Genomic DNA, 17,286 nt, shown 5'->3' with positions numbered 1-17,286 from the left:
AACATAAGAAAGACTACAAAAATGAAAAAAATACCAAAAACAAAACGCATAAGAAATACAGTTACAGTACAATAAAAAACAGTTAACAAAGGAAGGTAAGGAAAAAAGGAAAGGAAAGGGAAAAAAACCCAAACAAACAGAAAATAGATTAGTATTTTCATATCTTATACTTCATTCACTAGTTTCTAGACCTCTTCACACCTCCCATTTCTTATTCCAGTTCAAATATTGAATTCAGCAAGTCCTTACCCTCTAGCATTTATCCTCACTCAAGATATTAACCTATTATAAATACCAATTTTCCAGTTATCAATCCTTATTTACATTTTCTTAGAAATCTTTTTACCAATACCACTTATTTTCCATCAGACATCGTTTTAACATTCCTTAATTTTACAGTGCTTCTGCAAGTAGTCTTTAAATTTCTTCCAGTCTTCCTCCACCGACTCTTCTCCCTGGTCACGAATTCTACATCCCATACACTTTTAAAATGTGGCTCTTTTGTAGGGGATATTACTGAGCTTTTATTTTTATTTTATGTACTGTGATCTTTTTATGTGAACCGCTCCGAGACCTCCGGGTATAGGGCGGTATATAAATTCAATAAATAATAATTAATAATAATATGCATCATAAGCCATATAGAGTAATTAACAAATCCTCAGTGAAACAATTACAACCTTTAAGCAAAAAATAAGCTAAACATCACAATTATATCATCAATTCAACGATATTAACGGCATTAAAACATCAGCCAGAAAAATAAGCTAAGCACTTTTTTGTTTGCAAACTCTCTATCCATCCCATGACCAGTGTTTTTTCTTTCTTTCTGGGGTACTCAATGGTATACAGTACCAACATCTTTTTCGCCCTAAAAAAAAAGCACTGGTTAAAAATGTGGCACTTACTGTAACAACTTAATGGTGAGAACCGGCATCTCTTTTTTTCTAGAATAAAAACACTGCCCATGACTCATAATCTTTCACACTACAGTGGTACCTCGGTTTACAGATGCTTCAGGTTACAGACTCCACTAACCCAGAAATAGTACCTCAGGTTAAGAATTTTGCTTCAGGATGAGGACAGAAATCGTGCTCTGGCGGCGCGAGGCCCCATTAGCTAAAGTGGTACTTCAGGTTAAGAACAGTTTCAGGTTAAGAACAGACCTCTGGAACGAATTAAGTACTTAACCTGAGGTACCACTGTAGAGCCATAAGCTGACTTCACGGTTTCCCCCACATCGTGATTTTTGCTGGGGCCTGCTCTTGTGATGATGAGGCAGGAGAGAGCTGCACTGGCAGAGTTAACAGGGGCTTGCAGGAATCGAGAGAGGTGATGTACGCTACAACAGCAACAAGAATACTCATCGCAAAGTATTGGAAGACACAGGATCTACCCACCTTGCAAGAATGGCAGATGAAGGTGATAGACTATATGGGACTGGCAGAAATGACTGGCAGAATCCGAGACCAGGGAAAAGAGACGGCGGAAGAAGATTGGAAGAAATTTAAGAACTATCTTAAGAAACATTGTAAAATTAATGAGTGCTAAAATGATGCGGCTTTAGAAAGTAAGTGGTTTACAGCTGTAAAGATTAAGTTAAAAGAAAAGAAAGGTTAACAACTAGATAAAATTAAGGGTGAGGATTTGCTGAACTAAATATTTGAAATTGGAATGCAGAAAGGGGAGGCATGAGGAGGTCGGTAAAGTAAGTTTTAAGAAAATAAGGATCTGAAATTATACTTGTTTTTTCTTGTTTGTGTTTGTTTGTATTGTTGTGTTTGTTTATATAATTTGTGAAACTTTAATAAATATCTTTTTTTTAAAAAAAAGGAATCGAGAGAGGTGTTGGCTGGCTTCATGATTTCCCCCACATTGTGATTTTTGCACAGCACCTCCCCCATCACGATTCGCGATATATTGCCACATCAAAAATCACGACACTGAAAAACCGTGAAGCCAGCCAATGACTCTACATAGCTCCATCCGTATGTCAGACATTGCGATTACATTGGTATATGTCAAGCGGCAGAGGACTCAACTCTCACGGCAGGCTGCCAGAAGCAGAAACAAGGGGAAAGTCCTTACCGTTGTCTTTTATTCAATATTCAAAGGCATGGAAGAAAGAGGGAACAAGCTTGTTTTCTCCTGCTCTGGAGGGTGGGACCCAAACCAATGGCTTCAAGTTACAAGGAAGGAGATCCTGACTAAAATTCAGGAAGAACTTTGTGACAGTCAGAGCTGTCTCCCTTGGGAGGTTGTGGACTCTCCTTCCTTGGAGGTTTTTCACCAGAGTTTGGATGGCCACCTGTCATGGATGCTTTAGCTGAGATTCCTGGGGTCCCTTCCATCTCTACTATTCTGTGATTCTATAAAGCTTTGATGGCAGAACTAGGAGCAAAGATCTAGAGGCAAGTAGAGTAGACTGTGCTTTCTTCCCTGGCAGCAGACTGACACACACAAAAATGATGTTTCTTAGGATGCAATTCATGAAGCAGAGACCCTTTTATGTTTGTATGAATGAATGTTTGCATAACAGACCGGGGATATTTGTGGAAACAGAAAATAAGTGACATTCACACAATGACGACGTTCTTTGTTCCCCAGGACTCAGATCTGATGTATTTTGTATCTGACTTGCGTTGTCCGAGCAGATATGAGCCCAAATATGGAAATGCCCACATTCCACCTAAATATATATGCTGAAATTAATGAATGTATTGCTTGATTATAGCAGTCAGCTGACCTCTTTATCAACCAGGAGCACATTTGAGAGATATGCTTGTAGCACTTGCAGCAGAAAGTACAAGGCTTTGTAGAAGACCAAAGGTGATTTCGTTTTCCCCCACTAGGGGGAAACTTTGTCACATACCTTTCGTATGGGAACAAATAGCACTAGACAGGAAAGCGGGGGAATCTCCCAACTACAGTACTGTACTTAGATGACAAGGACAGCAAAAAATGCATTTGATGATACGTATTATTAGCATGGTGAATGCTGGTAATACCATACAAATACTGTACAACCCTGCAGCCGAATCAAATTACAACTGACTGCAGAAACTGGATTCTGTCGGCTGCCTGCAGGCTTTTTCCCCTGCATTCATAAGATGTTTTTGTCTTTGCAACAGAAACAAACGTAAGGGCATGCATAAAAATATCCTTTATTAATGTACATATAATAGTGCATACATTGGTATGCACACATTAAAACAAGCTACTGATTTACAAAGAGGATAAACTTGAGAAACGTAACTCATTTTTGTTAGGTTGATTAATAATAATAATAATAATAATAATAATTTATTATTTATACCCCACCCATCTGGCTGGGTTTCCCCAGCCACTCTGGGCGGCTTCCAACTGAATATTAAAAACAATACAGCATTAGACATTAAAAACTTCCCTAAAGAGGGCTGCCTTCCGTTGTCTTTTAAAAGTAAAATAGTTGTTTATTGCCTTGACATCTGCTGGGAGGGTGTTCCACAGGGCAGGTGCCACTACCAAGAAGGCCCTCTGCCTGGTTCCCTGTAACCTTACTTCTCGCAATGAGGGAACTGCCAGAAGGCCCTCGGCACTGGATCTCAGATATATAGGGAGGAGAGCAGTATCGTGGCATTCATTACAGCGGGGTGAATGTCCTGCAGGCCTGTGGGAATCTACTGTATTTTTCGCTCTATTAGATGCACCAGACCATAAGACGCACCTAGTTTTTAGGGGAGGAAAACAAGAAATAAAAAAGCAATGCAAAGCATCCTGAGCTCCTCCATCTTCCCTCAGGAGGTCTTGCGGGGCAATCCCTGAAGCCAGGAGAGCAAGCGGGATTGGTGCGCACCGATCCTTCTTGCCCTCCTGGCTTCAGTGAAAGCAAGCCTACTGGCTTTCCCCCCACCTCCCACAAGAGCTCCCTCTTTAAAGGGAGCGCGACTCTTGGGGGGCTGTTCTGGGAGGTGGGGGAAGGGACAGAGCCGCACGCAGCTAAGCCAGAAGCTAGAACAGCTAGAGGGAGCGCGAGCTGTTCTGGCTTTTGGATAGCCCCACGAAGCCTCCGCAGGGCACGGGGATGAAGGCCCAATGTGCCTTGCGTAGGCTTTGCGCGGCTAGGCCAGAAGCCAGGACAATGAGCGGGACCGCAACGCAGCGATCCAGCTCACTGCCCTGGCTTCATCCCTTGCCCACGAGAGGCTGCTTGCGGCTAAGGCTCCCCCAAAAGCCGCGCTCCCTTTAAAGAGTGCGCGGAGTGTGTGTCCAGCTCTTGGGGGCTTTCCCCCTGGGAGCGCCATAATACGCACACACATTTCCCTACTTTTTAGGAAGGGAAAGGTGCGTCTTATAGAGCGAAAAATATACCGTATTTTTTGCCCTATAGGACGCACTTTTCCCCTCCAAAAATGAAGGGGAAATCTGTGTGCGTCCTATGGGGCGAATGCAGGCTTTCGCTGAAGCCTGGAGAGTGAGAGGGGTCGGTGCGCACCGACCCCTCTCCCTCTCCAGGCTTCAGGAAGCTATCAGCAAGCCTGGGGAGCCCACGGGAGTTCCCGCAGGGCTCCCTAGGCTGCGGATAGCAGCCTGCTGCCCGGAGCGCGGGGCGTGCCGAAGCAGAGCACCCTGTGCTTCGGGCAGATATCCGTAGCTGGGGGGGAAGAAACTCCCCCCCCTTATTTCCCCCCCAAAAAACTAGGTGCGTCCTATGGGCCGGTGCATCCTATGGGCTGGTGCGTCCTACAGGGTGAAAAATACGGTACTTTTTTTTTTAATAGATCCCCAAGGCTCACCACCAGAAACCAAGTGCAAAATAGTGATCCGAGGGAGGAACCACTTAAAATCCGGCATATCTGAGCCACGTGCTTAAGCCCAGGAGTGATTTCAGTATTAGGAATCACTGCATTCCTTTGACACATAAATCCATTTCCTTTTCCCTCAAGCTTCCTTCACGTTGGCAGCCTGGCCTGGGCAGAGACCTTTTCATTATTGCTAATGTTAAAACAATTGTGAGTCGGAAACCATTATGGATCTACTGGAAATCATCTGGAAATCTTCCAGGAGATTCAGATCTACCTTCTGTTCACCTGTGGCCTACGCCCCTCAAATTTGTCACTCTGCGGTACGATTCATGTTCCTTTTGTGAATTCCAATCCTTCTGTTGATTACTTTTCCATGCAATGTAAATCTTGATGTATTTATGACTTTTTGCTGTACCTGCATATTGATTTCCTGTCATCTGCACTACTCGAGCATGATTTGGAAAACTGGATGGTGGATCATGACAGTGGTACCTCAGGTTACAAACGATTCAGGTTACAAACACTTCAGGTTACAGACTCCGCTATCCCGGAAGTAGTGCCTCGGGTTAAGAACTTTACCTCAGGATGAAAACAGAAATCGCGTGCTGGCAGTGCGGCGGCAACGGGAGGCCCCATTAGCTAAAGTGGTACCTCAGGTTAAAAATGGTTTCAGGTTAAGAAGGGACCTCTGGAACGAATTAAGTTCTTAAGCAGAGGTACCACTGTAATTTAATTGTGATATAAAAAAGCTTTCTGGAAATGCATCCTTTGCTATTTAAAACTGCACTGTTCCTATGGCTTATTGTAATGTGACATCTCCATTTTGAGGAGCTTTTGACTGGATTACCCGGCAAGCTTTTTTACAAAATCTTTAAGAATATAAATAAAAAACAGGTTTTATGTACCTAAAACTGCTTAGTGACACAGAGTTTTATTTTACTTGTACCATTTTGGATCCCCCCCCCCCCGTACTTTGCTGCCAGGCCTTTTTTACTATTTCAGTATAGACTTCTTCTTCTTCTTTTACATATAACTTTTACTTGCAGGAGATCAACTGTATTAAGCTAATCAGAACTGCACTTTGTGGCTGAAGAGTTTACTTGGTTTTTAATAACTGGCAAGAGGTTTGTGTGTTCAGTCCACGTACTTGAAAGAAACTACCAGCTCACCAGGGACTGCAGGAAAGTGTTAAAAACTGTTTATTAAAATCTAGTCATACTGTTTCAGAAATGTACATAATGCTGTTGTTGCAGGTATAGCCCGCAGAAGACAGTACGTAAAGCACAAGCTCGTTCAAATAGGTTTTTATTTTATTTTTTGTTTGAGAATACATATGCCATCCCTTCTCCATTCCCGAAGAGCGGTTTAGTGTTGGGCATAGGTTGACAGAAAAGTTAAAAATAATATCTCTGAAGGCAAACCCACAAAAAAATAGATATAGGAATATATACAGGAAAGACTTTTGCATGAAGTTTTGCACTGTTAAAAGGCGTGACAGGGCAGCCTGTGGAAAAATGCACCAAACTGCAAAGCCAGTCTACATTTAGCTACGGAGAGTCGCTAACCGCGACTGCATTGCTTCAATATCTTCTTCTTCATCTTCATCAACAACAGCTGCTGTAGCCCCTTCGGGCTCATGTTCTGGCAGGGCGTCGGTGACCTTACTGGGTGCTTTACCCAAGGCTCCTGCAAGAAAAGGTAAAGCACACTTGCAGTTGAAAAAGCAGCGCCAAAATATAAAGGCTCAACCCAGAACAATTCTAAGCAGGGTGGGATTACCGTATTTTTCACCCTGTAGGACGCACTTTCCCCCCTCCAAAAATGAAGGGGAAATGTGGGTGCGTCCTATGGGGCGAATGCAGGCTTTCGGTGAAGCCTGGAGAGTGAGAGGGGTCGGTGCGCACTGACCCCTCTAGCTCTTCAGGCTTCAGGAAGCTATCCGCAAGCCTTGGGAGCTCCGTGGGAGTTCCCGTCGGGTTCCCAAGGCTTGCGGATAGCAGCCTGCATCCCGAAGCAACCCTGCGCCCCGGGCTTCGTGCAGATATCGGGCAGCCCCACAAGCCCGGGGGACAGCGGGGAGGCGCAGCGTGCCTTCCCCCTGTTCCCCGACCTGGTTTGGAGGTTGTTCCCCGACCTGGTTTGGAGGCTGGCGCTGGGGAGAAGTGCGCTTCTCCCCAGCGCCAGCCCCACAAGCCCGGGGGACAGCGGGGAGGCGGAGCGCCGCCATCCCACTGTTCCCCGACCTGGTTTGGATTCCCCGACCTGGTTTTGGGGGGAAATAAAAGGGGGGAATTTCCTTTATTTCCCCCCAAAAAACTAGGTGCGTCCTATGGGCCAGTGCGCCCTATGGGACGAAAAATACGGTAGGTGGGAGTGACTGCAATCACAAACTGCAAATAAGTCATAGAAACCACTGACAGGGCCTCATCCCCTCCCCGAGGACCAAAATATTAACAGTCTTGCTCCACTTAGAAGAGCTCTGCTTGCTTGACAGTTCTGAATGACGCAATGTTAGGGAGAAAATGAAGTTTCTGTTAGAATTCCTGCTCCATGATTGCAGTCATGGGATTTTTGTCTATCACATGACGGTATATGTTTTGACTCCATGGAGTGGGAAGTGACGGAGACAAGATGTTTATGTTACTGTGTTCCGTGAAGTGGGATTATTGTCATTGTCCTTTGTTCTTTCTCTCTTTGCTGTCTGATGCTAGAGAGAGAGGGAGCCATGTTGCAGTGCTCAGTGTGTGTTTATATGTAAATAAAGTAGATTAGCCAAAATGCTGATTTGCTGAGGTCTGTCACGCTAGCTGCAAAGACTCTGCAGATCCCTAAGTGTGCCAATGTCTGGTGGCATCGGCCGCTGTGATGTTTGAGCAGAAGAAAGCTTTTGAAGCCCCCAAATGAAAAACCAGGAGGGAGAGAACATGCCAGCTGGGCATGTGTCTCTGCCAGGGTCCTACTCGAGTGTAGGACAAGCTCCTGAAAGTTTCTGTGCCGCCATGACGGAGTCCCTAAAATGGGCTCCGCTTTCTCATTGCTCTGAGCTCTCTGGAGAACCAGGGAGAATTCAGGCATGATAGCTATCAACCACTCAGGCCATTCCCTCAGTCTAGAGGCTGAGCAAGGCATCTAATAGAACTGGCCAGACAGAGCAGATTCTCTCTCAGCCAACGGATTCCTTCTCAGTAAACCATGTGGATCTGCCAGTCTTCAGAGGTAGGTTGTTTCAATAGGCTCCACCACTGTTAAGGGAAGGACTGAAGACGACCCAACCCTAGCCGACAAGGATCGGCCATGGCAGCAGAACCAGATTAAGCTTCTTCATCATCCTGTCTACCACAAAACTTTGCCAAGGGTCCAACTTTTCATACCAAGTGGGCCGCAAGAGCACTTCAACCTGGAACCCACAGGCAGCACACTGTCTTGTCGTGTGGGAGGTGGAGGGGAGAGCAAGGCCAACATCTGACACCCATCACTCAGCCCCCCCAAAGTTGGGTAAGCAAGGCGCTGGGCTTTGGGAAGGAGGTGCAAGGCTCTGGTAGGGTCCTAAAGGTAAAGGGTAAAGGGACCCCTGACCATTAGGTCCAGTCGTGACTGACTCTGGGGTTGCGGCGCTCATCTCGCTTTATTGGCCGAGGGAGCCGGCGTACAGTTTCCGGGTCATGTGGCCAGCATGACTAAGCCGCTTCTGGCGAACCAGAGCCGCGCACAGAAACGCCGTTTACCTTCCCGACAGAGCGGTACCTATTTATCTACTTGCACTTTGACGTCCTTTTGAACTGCTAGGTGGGCAAGAGCTGGGACTGAGCAACGGGAGCTCACCCCGTCGCGGGGATTCGAACCGCCGACCTTCTGATCAGCAAGTCTTAGGCTCTGTGGTTTAACCCACAGCGCCACCTGCATCCCCTCTGGTAGGGTCCTAGGGCCCTTCCATCTCCTTCCGAAAGCTGGGAAAGTGCTAACTAGGGTTTGGGAAGGAGACAGGAGGACTCTAGGACCCTGTCATAGCCCCCATATCTCCTTCCCGGCTTTGGGAAGGCAGTATAAATACAAGCAAATACAAGACATGCTGGCCAAGGAACCATTGGGAGTGCACTTCAAGACTCCCAATTGTTTATTTGCTGCCAGGTCTTTATCTACCCTACATACACATATATGATGTCTGGAAAACAGCCTTGCGAGCTAAATTTTGACTGCTGTCTAGCCTAGTTAGGCTCATGGTTTGGAGGTTCCCCACCACTGGACTAGGTGGGAGAACTGGAAGATGAAACAGCCATTTAACTTCACTTCCTGAAATATAACAAAGACTCAAGAGAATGCTTAAAAGCTGTGGCATATAACTCCAGGGTTTCATTTGCTCAGCAACACCTGTTCAGTCAAGCTTCCATTTAATATTACAGGAGAGCTGGCGCTGCAAATGAAGGTGGCCAGTTTTGCCAACAATAAAAAGTAGGACATGGCACATACGTTTATCTATAGACACTTGTGCACACTTCCACTCACCAGCTGTAAGGTCAAACAAAATTTTGTCGATCTCCATTTCTGCTTCCTCTTCCATCTCTTCTTGGTCTTCCATACCTTCAAAAGTATCCTCCAGCATGTCTTCGATAATACCTGCCTAAAGAAAATGTAGATGATGGAAAATGAAGTTATTTGTATATACAGACCAGGATCATACACATGTAGACCTGGAAATTGGGCCCTAGTTTTCAGCCACAGCTTGGACTGTCCCAACAAACAATTGCATGAAGCTAAAAAAATAAATAAATCCAGAGAGACAACGAAAATTTGACAACTGATCTCCTTCGGACTGATGTTCATGTGGCCTCATCTGGCAAAGAGAAGGCAGGAGCCAGGAGATCAACAAACAAGGCAACAGGGTAACAGTGATCTGAAGCAGGTACTATCTCTGACATGCTAGACTGCTTTCCTTGCTACCATTTTACACAGCCAGATCATACAAAAAAGAATTGAGAGAGTAATCTTACCTTCATCATTTCTTTGGACAACTCCCGCATTGTAGCCTGGATTTCGGGGATCTTTACTAAGTTTTGCATGGCTTTCATTACTTCTGAGCTCTTTTGTAATGAGCCTGCCACTCTCAGGACAGCTGCCAAGAGAAGGCATGGAAGACTTTAGATTAAATTCAGACCAGCAGAACATCAGTTTGGGCTGTTCCCTGCCATCAGTTCAAGGTTCCTATTCAATTTGGAGGGGAGTTGAGGGTACCTAAGATTACAAGATGTCCACCTTTTCTCTCAACCTGATAAAAACCCAACAATAAGAGTGTGCATAAAGAACAGTGTATTATTTTCCTCTCTGCTTCTGAAAAAGACCCCTAAAGATTTTCTAGGGCAAGGATGTGATCAGAGGCCTGCAATGTTACATCAAGGATTATCTGGTCCAGCATCCTGCTTGTGACGCATTCAAGTACAGTGGTACCTCGGGTTAAGTACTGTATTTTTTGCTCTATAAGACTCACTTTTTCCCTCCTAAAAAGGTGTGTGTGCATCTTATGGAGCGAATGCAGGCTGCACAGCTGTCACAGAAGCCAGAACAGCAAGAGGGATCCCTCTTGCTGTTCTGGCTTCTGAGATTCAGAATTTTTTTCCCTTGTTTTCCTCCTCCAAAAACTAGGTGCGTCTTGTGCATCTTATATAGAGAAAAATACGGTACTTAATTCGTTCCAGAGGTCTGTTCTTAACCTGAAACTGTTCTTAACCTGAAGCACCACTTTAGCTAGTGGGGCCTTCTGCTGGTGCCGCGCCGCCGGAGCACGATTTCTGTTCTCATCCTGAAGCAAAGTTCTTAACCTGAAGCACTATTTCTGGGTTAGCGGAGTCTGTAACCTGAAGCGTCTGTAACCTGAAGTGTCTGTAACCTGAGGTACCACTGTATACAAATCCTTCCAAGGCCGCTTGATTTTTGTAAAAAAAACCAAACAAATCTGTGATGATTAAACCACAAGAAGGCAATATCACATGACACTGTATCCAATGGTGGCTTTATTTGTACATAACACTGCAAGAATGAGGAAGCAGGTGGGTGCCTGGAACAAAAGATCACAGTCACTTTGCTCCATCCCTGGTCCTGCTGCCGCCAGAGCCAAGCTATGTATGGCCTAGCCTTGCATGCAAACCTGACCTCGTGGTTTGCCTCCCTAGCTCTTTGTTTATTTGGAGTGACATAAGCTACAAGTTGATGTTCGCGCAGAACGCCACCGAACTGCAAGGAAAAGTGCTCATCCTCTACAAAACCTTAGTTACCTTCCAAAGCTCCACAGACCTCAAATGTGTAGCAAGGTGGAAGACTTTTGGGAGAGCGCTTTTCTAAATGGGAAGTCCTGGGTTGTATACTGCTATCATGTGGAAAGAAGAGGTGTACTTTCCTACAACTTGCTTCTTTATTCAAACATTACTGACCTTTGCTACCTTTGTGGGGCTACCTTTGAAGGTGACCCGGAAACTACAACCAATCCAGAATGCGGCAGCTAGACTGGTGACTGGGAGCGGCCGCCAAGACCACATAACACCGGTCTTGAAAGACCTACATTGGCTCCCAGTACGTTTCCGAGCACAATTCAAAGGGTTGGTGCTGACCTTTAAAGCCCTAAATGGCCTCGGTCCAATATATCTGAAGGAGCGTCTCCACCCGCATCGTTCTACCCGGACACTGAGGTCCAGCACCGAGGGCCTTCTGGCAGTTCCTTCACTGCGAGAAGCCAAGTTACAGAGAACCAGGCACTTGCCCTGTGGAACGCCCTCTCACCAGATGTCAAAGAGAACAACAACTACCAGACTTTTAGAAGACATCTGAAGGCAGCCTGTTTAGGGAAGATTTTAATGTTTGATGCATCACTGTACTTTAATATTTTGTTGAAAGCTGCCCATCTGGCTGGGGAAGCCCAGCCAGATGGGCAGGGCATAAATAAATAATTACTATTGCTACAGCCCAGCATAAACATAAATCTATGGTGTGAACTGTTTAGTCCTCCAGTCTTCACCACAGTCTTCTCTTTCTTTTTGTATTGTTGAGCCTTGATCATTTTATGCTCATTTGGTCTAATGAGGTTCAAAGCCTTTATTTCCAAGCATCATTTTATTCCACACTCTTCTACGGGAGAGAAAGACTGTTGCAGCATTGCACCACAGCTCAGCTTCAGCACGGATTGCTTGAGGTGGGAGAATTCTGGATAAATGTTTGTCCAGGGCCCCCTTTGCACATGCACCTGGCACTGTGAGAAGAGCTTCTGCAAGGTGTGAGCCTATGCTTCAGGGGAATATAGCTGAATAACACAGCTTGGTGGACAAAGCCTATTGCATGGGTATTCCCTAACCTACTGCTACCCTTTCATGTGGTTAGAGTAGTACCAAAAGAATAAGATGATAGACAGATAGATAGATAGACAGAGAGACAGAGGATAGCTTTCTTTTGTATTCAGTTGCCTGTCTGATTTGGTGGAAGAGAAATTGAAGTAACCATTTTGTTCCATCATGACAGGTGCTGCCGTGGAAGCCCAGCTCCTTACCCAGCTGATTCTTCATCCCCATCAGCACTGAATTCATGTGGGCTTTGGAGGCGTAGAGTTTGCTCACAGCTTTCCGTGAACGAATCATCTCCTTTGCCAGGACCACACAAACGTCTTTCTGACCCTTTTTGGCGGCATCTTTGATGGATCTTTTTACCTTTTCCTCTTCTCGCTGAATATCTACAATGCAAACAAGAGTAAATGGTGATGGCGGAAGCTCGGGGCTTTAAAAATGAGCCGTGATTTCCCTTGGCGTGTGAATACTACATAGGAGAGGAGGAGAGGGACTCACCTGTCACCTCAGTCCCCCTACACTAGCGGCCAAGGACTTAAGAAGACCTTTCTGAACGAAAGGCAATGTTTGGGGGGCTCTGAGAACATGCATATATTGGCTGCTCTCATCTGGGGCAAAAGTCAACCAAAATTTGGTAGCTGCTAAGGTTCTACCTTACTTCCCAAGAAGTGAAGTCTTGTCCTTGACCTCAAATGGCAGCTCCAAACCTCTGAGTGAACTGTGTCTCGGATCAGGCATAGGCAAACTTGGCCCTCCAGATGTTTTGGGACTACACAGCCTGACTCCCTCCCTCGGCAATCTTCGCGGAGCTCTGGCCCAATGGTTGCCAGTGGCTTGAATTAATTAATTTTATAATGAATGATTTTAGAGTGTTGTTTGTGCTGTACTTTTGTACTGTTTTATTGTTGTTAGCCGCCCTGAGCCCGGCTTCGGCTGGGGAGGGCGGGATATAAATAAAATTTATTATTATTATTATTATTACAATTCCCATCGTCCCTGACCACTGGTCCTGTTAGCTAGGGATGATGGGAGTTGTAGTCCCAAAACATCTGGCGGGCCGAGTTTGCCTATGCCTGTCTTGGATTGTAAGTCAATCAGTATTTCCTACTTGCCAGATGTAAGTTCCAATCTTAGTATAATATACTCAGCAACAGTTGCTGACAAATATTCCTGCCAATGAACGGCTTGGGGTAGAAAATGACATTTTTACATTTTATTACAAATGTGAAACAATAAATAACCCACATTACACTTGCTTGCACTGTGTGATGGGAGGAATTCAACTGAAGAGGAAGGGCTCTTAGAGAGGTGATTTGTGGGTAGAGCATCATTCAAGTAACTAGTCGTACCTTGGCTCTTGGACGAAATCCATTCTGGAAGTCCGTTCGACTTCCGAAACGTTCTAAAACCAAGGCGCAGCTTCCGATTGGCTGCAGGAGCTTCCCGCACTCAAGCGGAAGCCGCGTCAGACGAAAAACGTTCAAAAACCGGAACACTTACTCCCAGATTTTCGGCGTTCAGGAGCCAAAGCGTACGAGTACCAAGGCGTTCGAGAACCAAGGGACGACTGTACTAGTAAACCATGCTAATGATATGTTTGCAACCATTGGGGGACAGTTACGACAACTTCGTATACATTTCCTTAGTGAAAGGCTTGGATAACTTGCTATACATGTAGCTTTGTGTAAAGGTTCCTACTGGCAGCTGCTTCCATTTTAAATATTTCAAGCCCAGTCAACTAAACACCTTCCATACAAAGGGCCACCAGGAAATTCCCCTGCAAAAGTGCCACTCCAATGAATGGGAGCTGAGTGCTGGCACAGCCTGCATTCATTTCAAAGGGGCTTGCAGAGGAGAACTTTCTAGAGGATGGTGCCCCCAGTATTTCTGGCAGGGGGTGCCTGGACTGAAATTTTGAAGCTTGCTTCCTCTGCTCCCTTCATTTCTAGTTCCAAGGAAATGCAATGGAATCATCAAGAACCCAATTAGGGTCCAGCTGAGGTCAAAACAACAACCGCATAAGGCCTATCCCACATGAACTTCAAACTGATATTCAGATCCCGCATACAAACACTGCTTTGACTGATATTTTCTCTTGATATAAGCCCCCCCTCCCTCATATTTCCCAAGCAAAGAACAAGCATCTTCTAATCCCTTGCAGATGAGTTTAGTGGTCACTGCAGAAGCCACCATGGGCTGCCTGATAAAGGCCAGCACAGTTTGGGTGCTGATTTTTGCATTATTGGGTCCAGGAGTGCTAACTTGAATAAAATGGGGGGGGGGCAGGTAAGCCCCACTCCATATAATCAATCGCACACGTATACCATTTGAATGGCAATGCCTACCAATTTTGGGGGGCCCAGCCCCTCAATTTTTTTTGGGGGGGCAAGGGACCTCAATCCCTAGGAGTTGGCTCCTTTAACTGGGTCACAGGTTGCACTGGGAACATTCGAATCAGGGAGCCCTCCGTCAAAGGAAATGTGCTGGTGTGTGGAATAATAAATAGCTATACAGTGGTGCCTCGCACGACGAAAAGAATCCGTTCTGTGATTCTCTTTGTCTAGCGGTTTTTTCGTCTTGCGAGGCATTCGTCTTGCGGGGCACCACTGTATAGCATAGTTCCCCACTGATATGTTAACCATTTGCTGTGGGATCCAACCATACAAAACCAGAACCCACACCATACAAGCAGCTCCTAGATGTCATCAGAGCTGTGTCTGGCCATAAAGCTATACACCATTTAATTGTCTTCTATATGCTGAAGTTTATTAAAAACATTTAAAATCTTACTGGTGTTTATTTGGGGTATCTGAAAGAAGAGCAATTCAGAGAAAACCCCAGAGAATACAGACCTCTAATCTGTCTATCAATCACCCTCATTTCTTTTCGTATCTTCAATGACCACTCATTGACCTGAAAAAGAAAGATAGGAGATTTGAAACTGTGCCCTGCCCAGAGGTTGCAGATGTGGCCCAGCTAGTTAGGAAGCGCCAACCGAATGATCAGTGCTGTTTGGATAGGGGTCATTGAACCCAGGGCAACTGATAGTATTGATCATGCCCATAGATCCTGATATAAAGCTGCAACATGTAGCTGGTTCCTGAGAACAAGTATCTGTGGGTCAGGGCTTTTGATTATTAGCCCGATAGTCAAACTGACTGACACGTACACATTACTGACGGACAACATGAGAGAGGATTTTAATAAAGGCAAATGAGCAACTCTGTATATGGTGAGCCTAATGTAGATAAATGTGAAACATTACTTGAAGAAATTTGGAATTATCAACACATTTGTGGCTGTAATCAACTAACATTTACTCAGAGTAAGGTAAAGGTAAAGGGACCCCGACCATTAGGTCCAGTCGTGGCCGTCTCTGGCATTGCGGCGCTCATCTCGCTTTACTGGCCGAGGGAGCCGGTGTACAGCTTCCGGGTCATGTGGCCAGCATGACCAAGCCACTTCTGGCGAACCAGGGCAGCGCACAGAAACGCCATTTACCTTCCCGCCGGAGAGGTACCTATTTATCTACTTGCACTTTGACGTGCTTTCGAACTGCTAGGTTGGCAGGAGCAGGAACCGAGCAACGGGAGCTCACTCTGTCACGGGGATTCGAACCGCTGACCTTCTAATCGGCAAGTCCTAGGCTCTGTGGTTTAACCCACAGTGCCACCTGTGTCCATTTACTCAGAGTAGACCCACTGTAATTAATGGACCCCTGTTAGTCATGCCCATTAATTTCAATAGGTTCACTTATTATGTTAGAAGACAACCAGGGATATGTATACTTTCCGATCTATCGAGTTAACCTGGCAATGTGGGGTGGGGTGATTGAGGATCCTTCAAGCTTCTCCAATGTTGCATGGATTTTGCCATTCATACTGCACACCTTATTACTATCATTATATATTTATTTTCACCCTGCCTTTTTCCTTGACACGGACTCAAGGCGGTTTATAGATAAAAAAGAACAGTATAAAACACAGGTGAAAAAACAATTAAACACACACACACGTTTGTAACGACTGCTGAGAAGCATCAATGGAAGAGTGGTATTGCCTTCAAACAGGATGCTGCACCTTTGTTCTATCTCACCAGGGCTCTTATATTTTAATCTGGGATGCCCAAACTTCCACATTCTATAAGTACTCAACCTACTGCAGTGCCAAGTGATAAGACACCGAATCAGCAGCCAGTCATTCTTAGAGAAGACCCGTTGAAATCAATGGGACTTCAGTTGATAATGACTTAACAGTGTCATCCTAACCACATCTAAAGGTAAAGGAAAAGGGACCCCTGACCATTAGGTCCAGTCGTGGCCGACTCTGGGGTTGCGGCGCTCATCTCGCTTTATTGGCCAAGGGAGCTGGCATACAGCTTCCGGGTCATGTGGCCAGCATGACTAAGCCGCTTCTGGCGAACCAGAGCAGCGCACGGAAACGCCATTTACCTTCCGGCCGGAGCAGTACCTATTTATCTACTTGCACTTTGACGTGCTTTCGAACTGCTAGGTTGACAGGAGCAGGGACCGAGCAACGGGAGCTCACCCCGTCGTGGGGATTCGAACCGCCGACCTTCTAATCGGCAAGTCCTAGGCTCTGTGGTTTAACTCACAGCACCACCCGCATCCCAACCATATCTACTTAAGACTAAATGAAGCCCCTTTGATTTCAGTGGGGCTCGCTCTGTGTTTTCTGCCATGTGGGACTGGAAATTAGCTGAGATCCCTGCACTGCAAGGGGGTTGGGCTGGATGACACCCCCACCCGACCCCTTCCAATTCTGCAGTTTTGTGAATCATGCAAGCCCTTCCTCAACATGGGGCTTGATGCCCAGACCCGCAGAAGGCGTGTCAGCTACTCAACCAACCCATCAGGCAGGTGCAAACCCTACGCCCATCCTCATCCCAGCCTCCCCCCCCAGTGTGGTGTAATGGTTAAGGGCGTCATCGGGCAAGGACCTGGGAGAGCAGAGTTCGAATCCCCACCCAACCCATGAAGCTCCTTGGAAGCCAGTCACAATCTCTTAGCCCAGGGGTTAGCAAACTTTTTCAACAGGGGGGCTGGTCCACGGTCCCTCAGACCTTGTGGGGAGCCGGACTATATTTTGAAAAGGAAAAAGAAAAAAGAATGAATTCCTATGCCCCACAAATAACCCAGAGATGCATTTTAAATAAAAGGA

At 45.8% G+C, this 17,286-nt stretch overlaps 1 protein-coding gene across 2 annotated transcripts in view; it reads right to left on the bottom strand.

Moving 5' to 3' along the window:
- Positions 1-6,072: 6,072 nt before the first annotated feature.
- LOC309516217 (charged multivesicular body protein 3) overlaps positions 6,073-17,286 on the bottom strand; it is a 33,748-nt gene continuing 22,534 nt past the window's right edge. For both annotated transcript variants that reach the window (XM_082194864.1, XM_082194863.1), the window contains 5 exons: positions 14,959-15,019; positions 12,313-12,492; positions 9,773-9,894; positions 9,288-9,402; positions 6,073-6,470 (listed from right to left, as the gene is read on the bottom strand). In XM_082194864.1, coding sequence (XP_082050990.1) covers positions 6,328-6,470; positions 9,288-9,402; positions 9,773-9,894; positions 12,313-12,492; positions 14,959-15,019 — 621 coding nt within the window. In that variant the 3' untranslated portion in view covers positions 6,073-6,327. The remainder of the gene's footprint in view (positions 6,471-9,287; positions 9,403-9,772; positions 9,895-12,312; positions 12,493-14,958; positions 15,020-17,286) is intronic.

This window comes from Podarcis vaucheri, assembly GCF_965113315.1.
Source record: "Podarcis vaucheri genome assembly, chromosome: 13".
NCBI classification, from domain to species: Eukaryota; Metazoa; Chordata; class Lepidosauria; order Squamata; family Lacertidae; genus Podarcis; species Podarcis vaucheri.
This window is presented reverse-complemented; position numbering and strand designations above follow the sequence as displayed.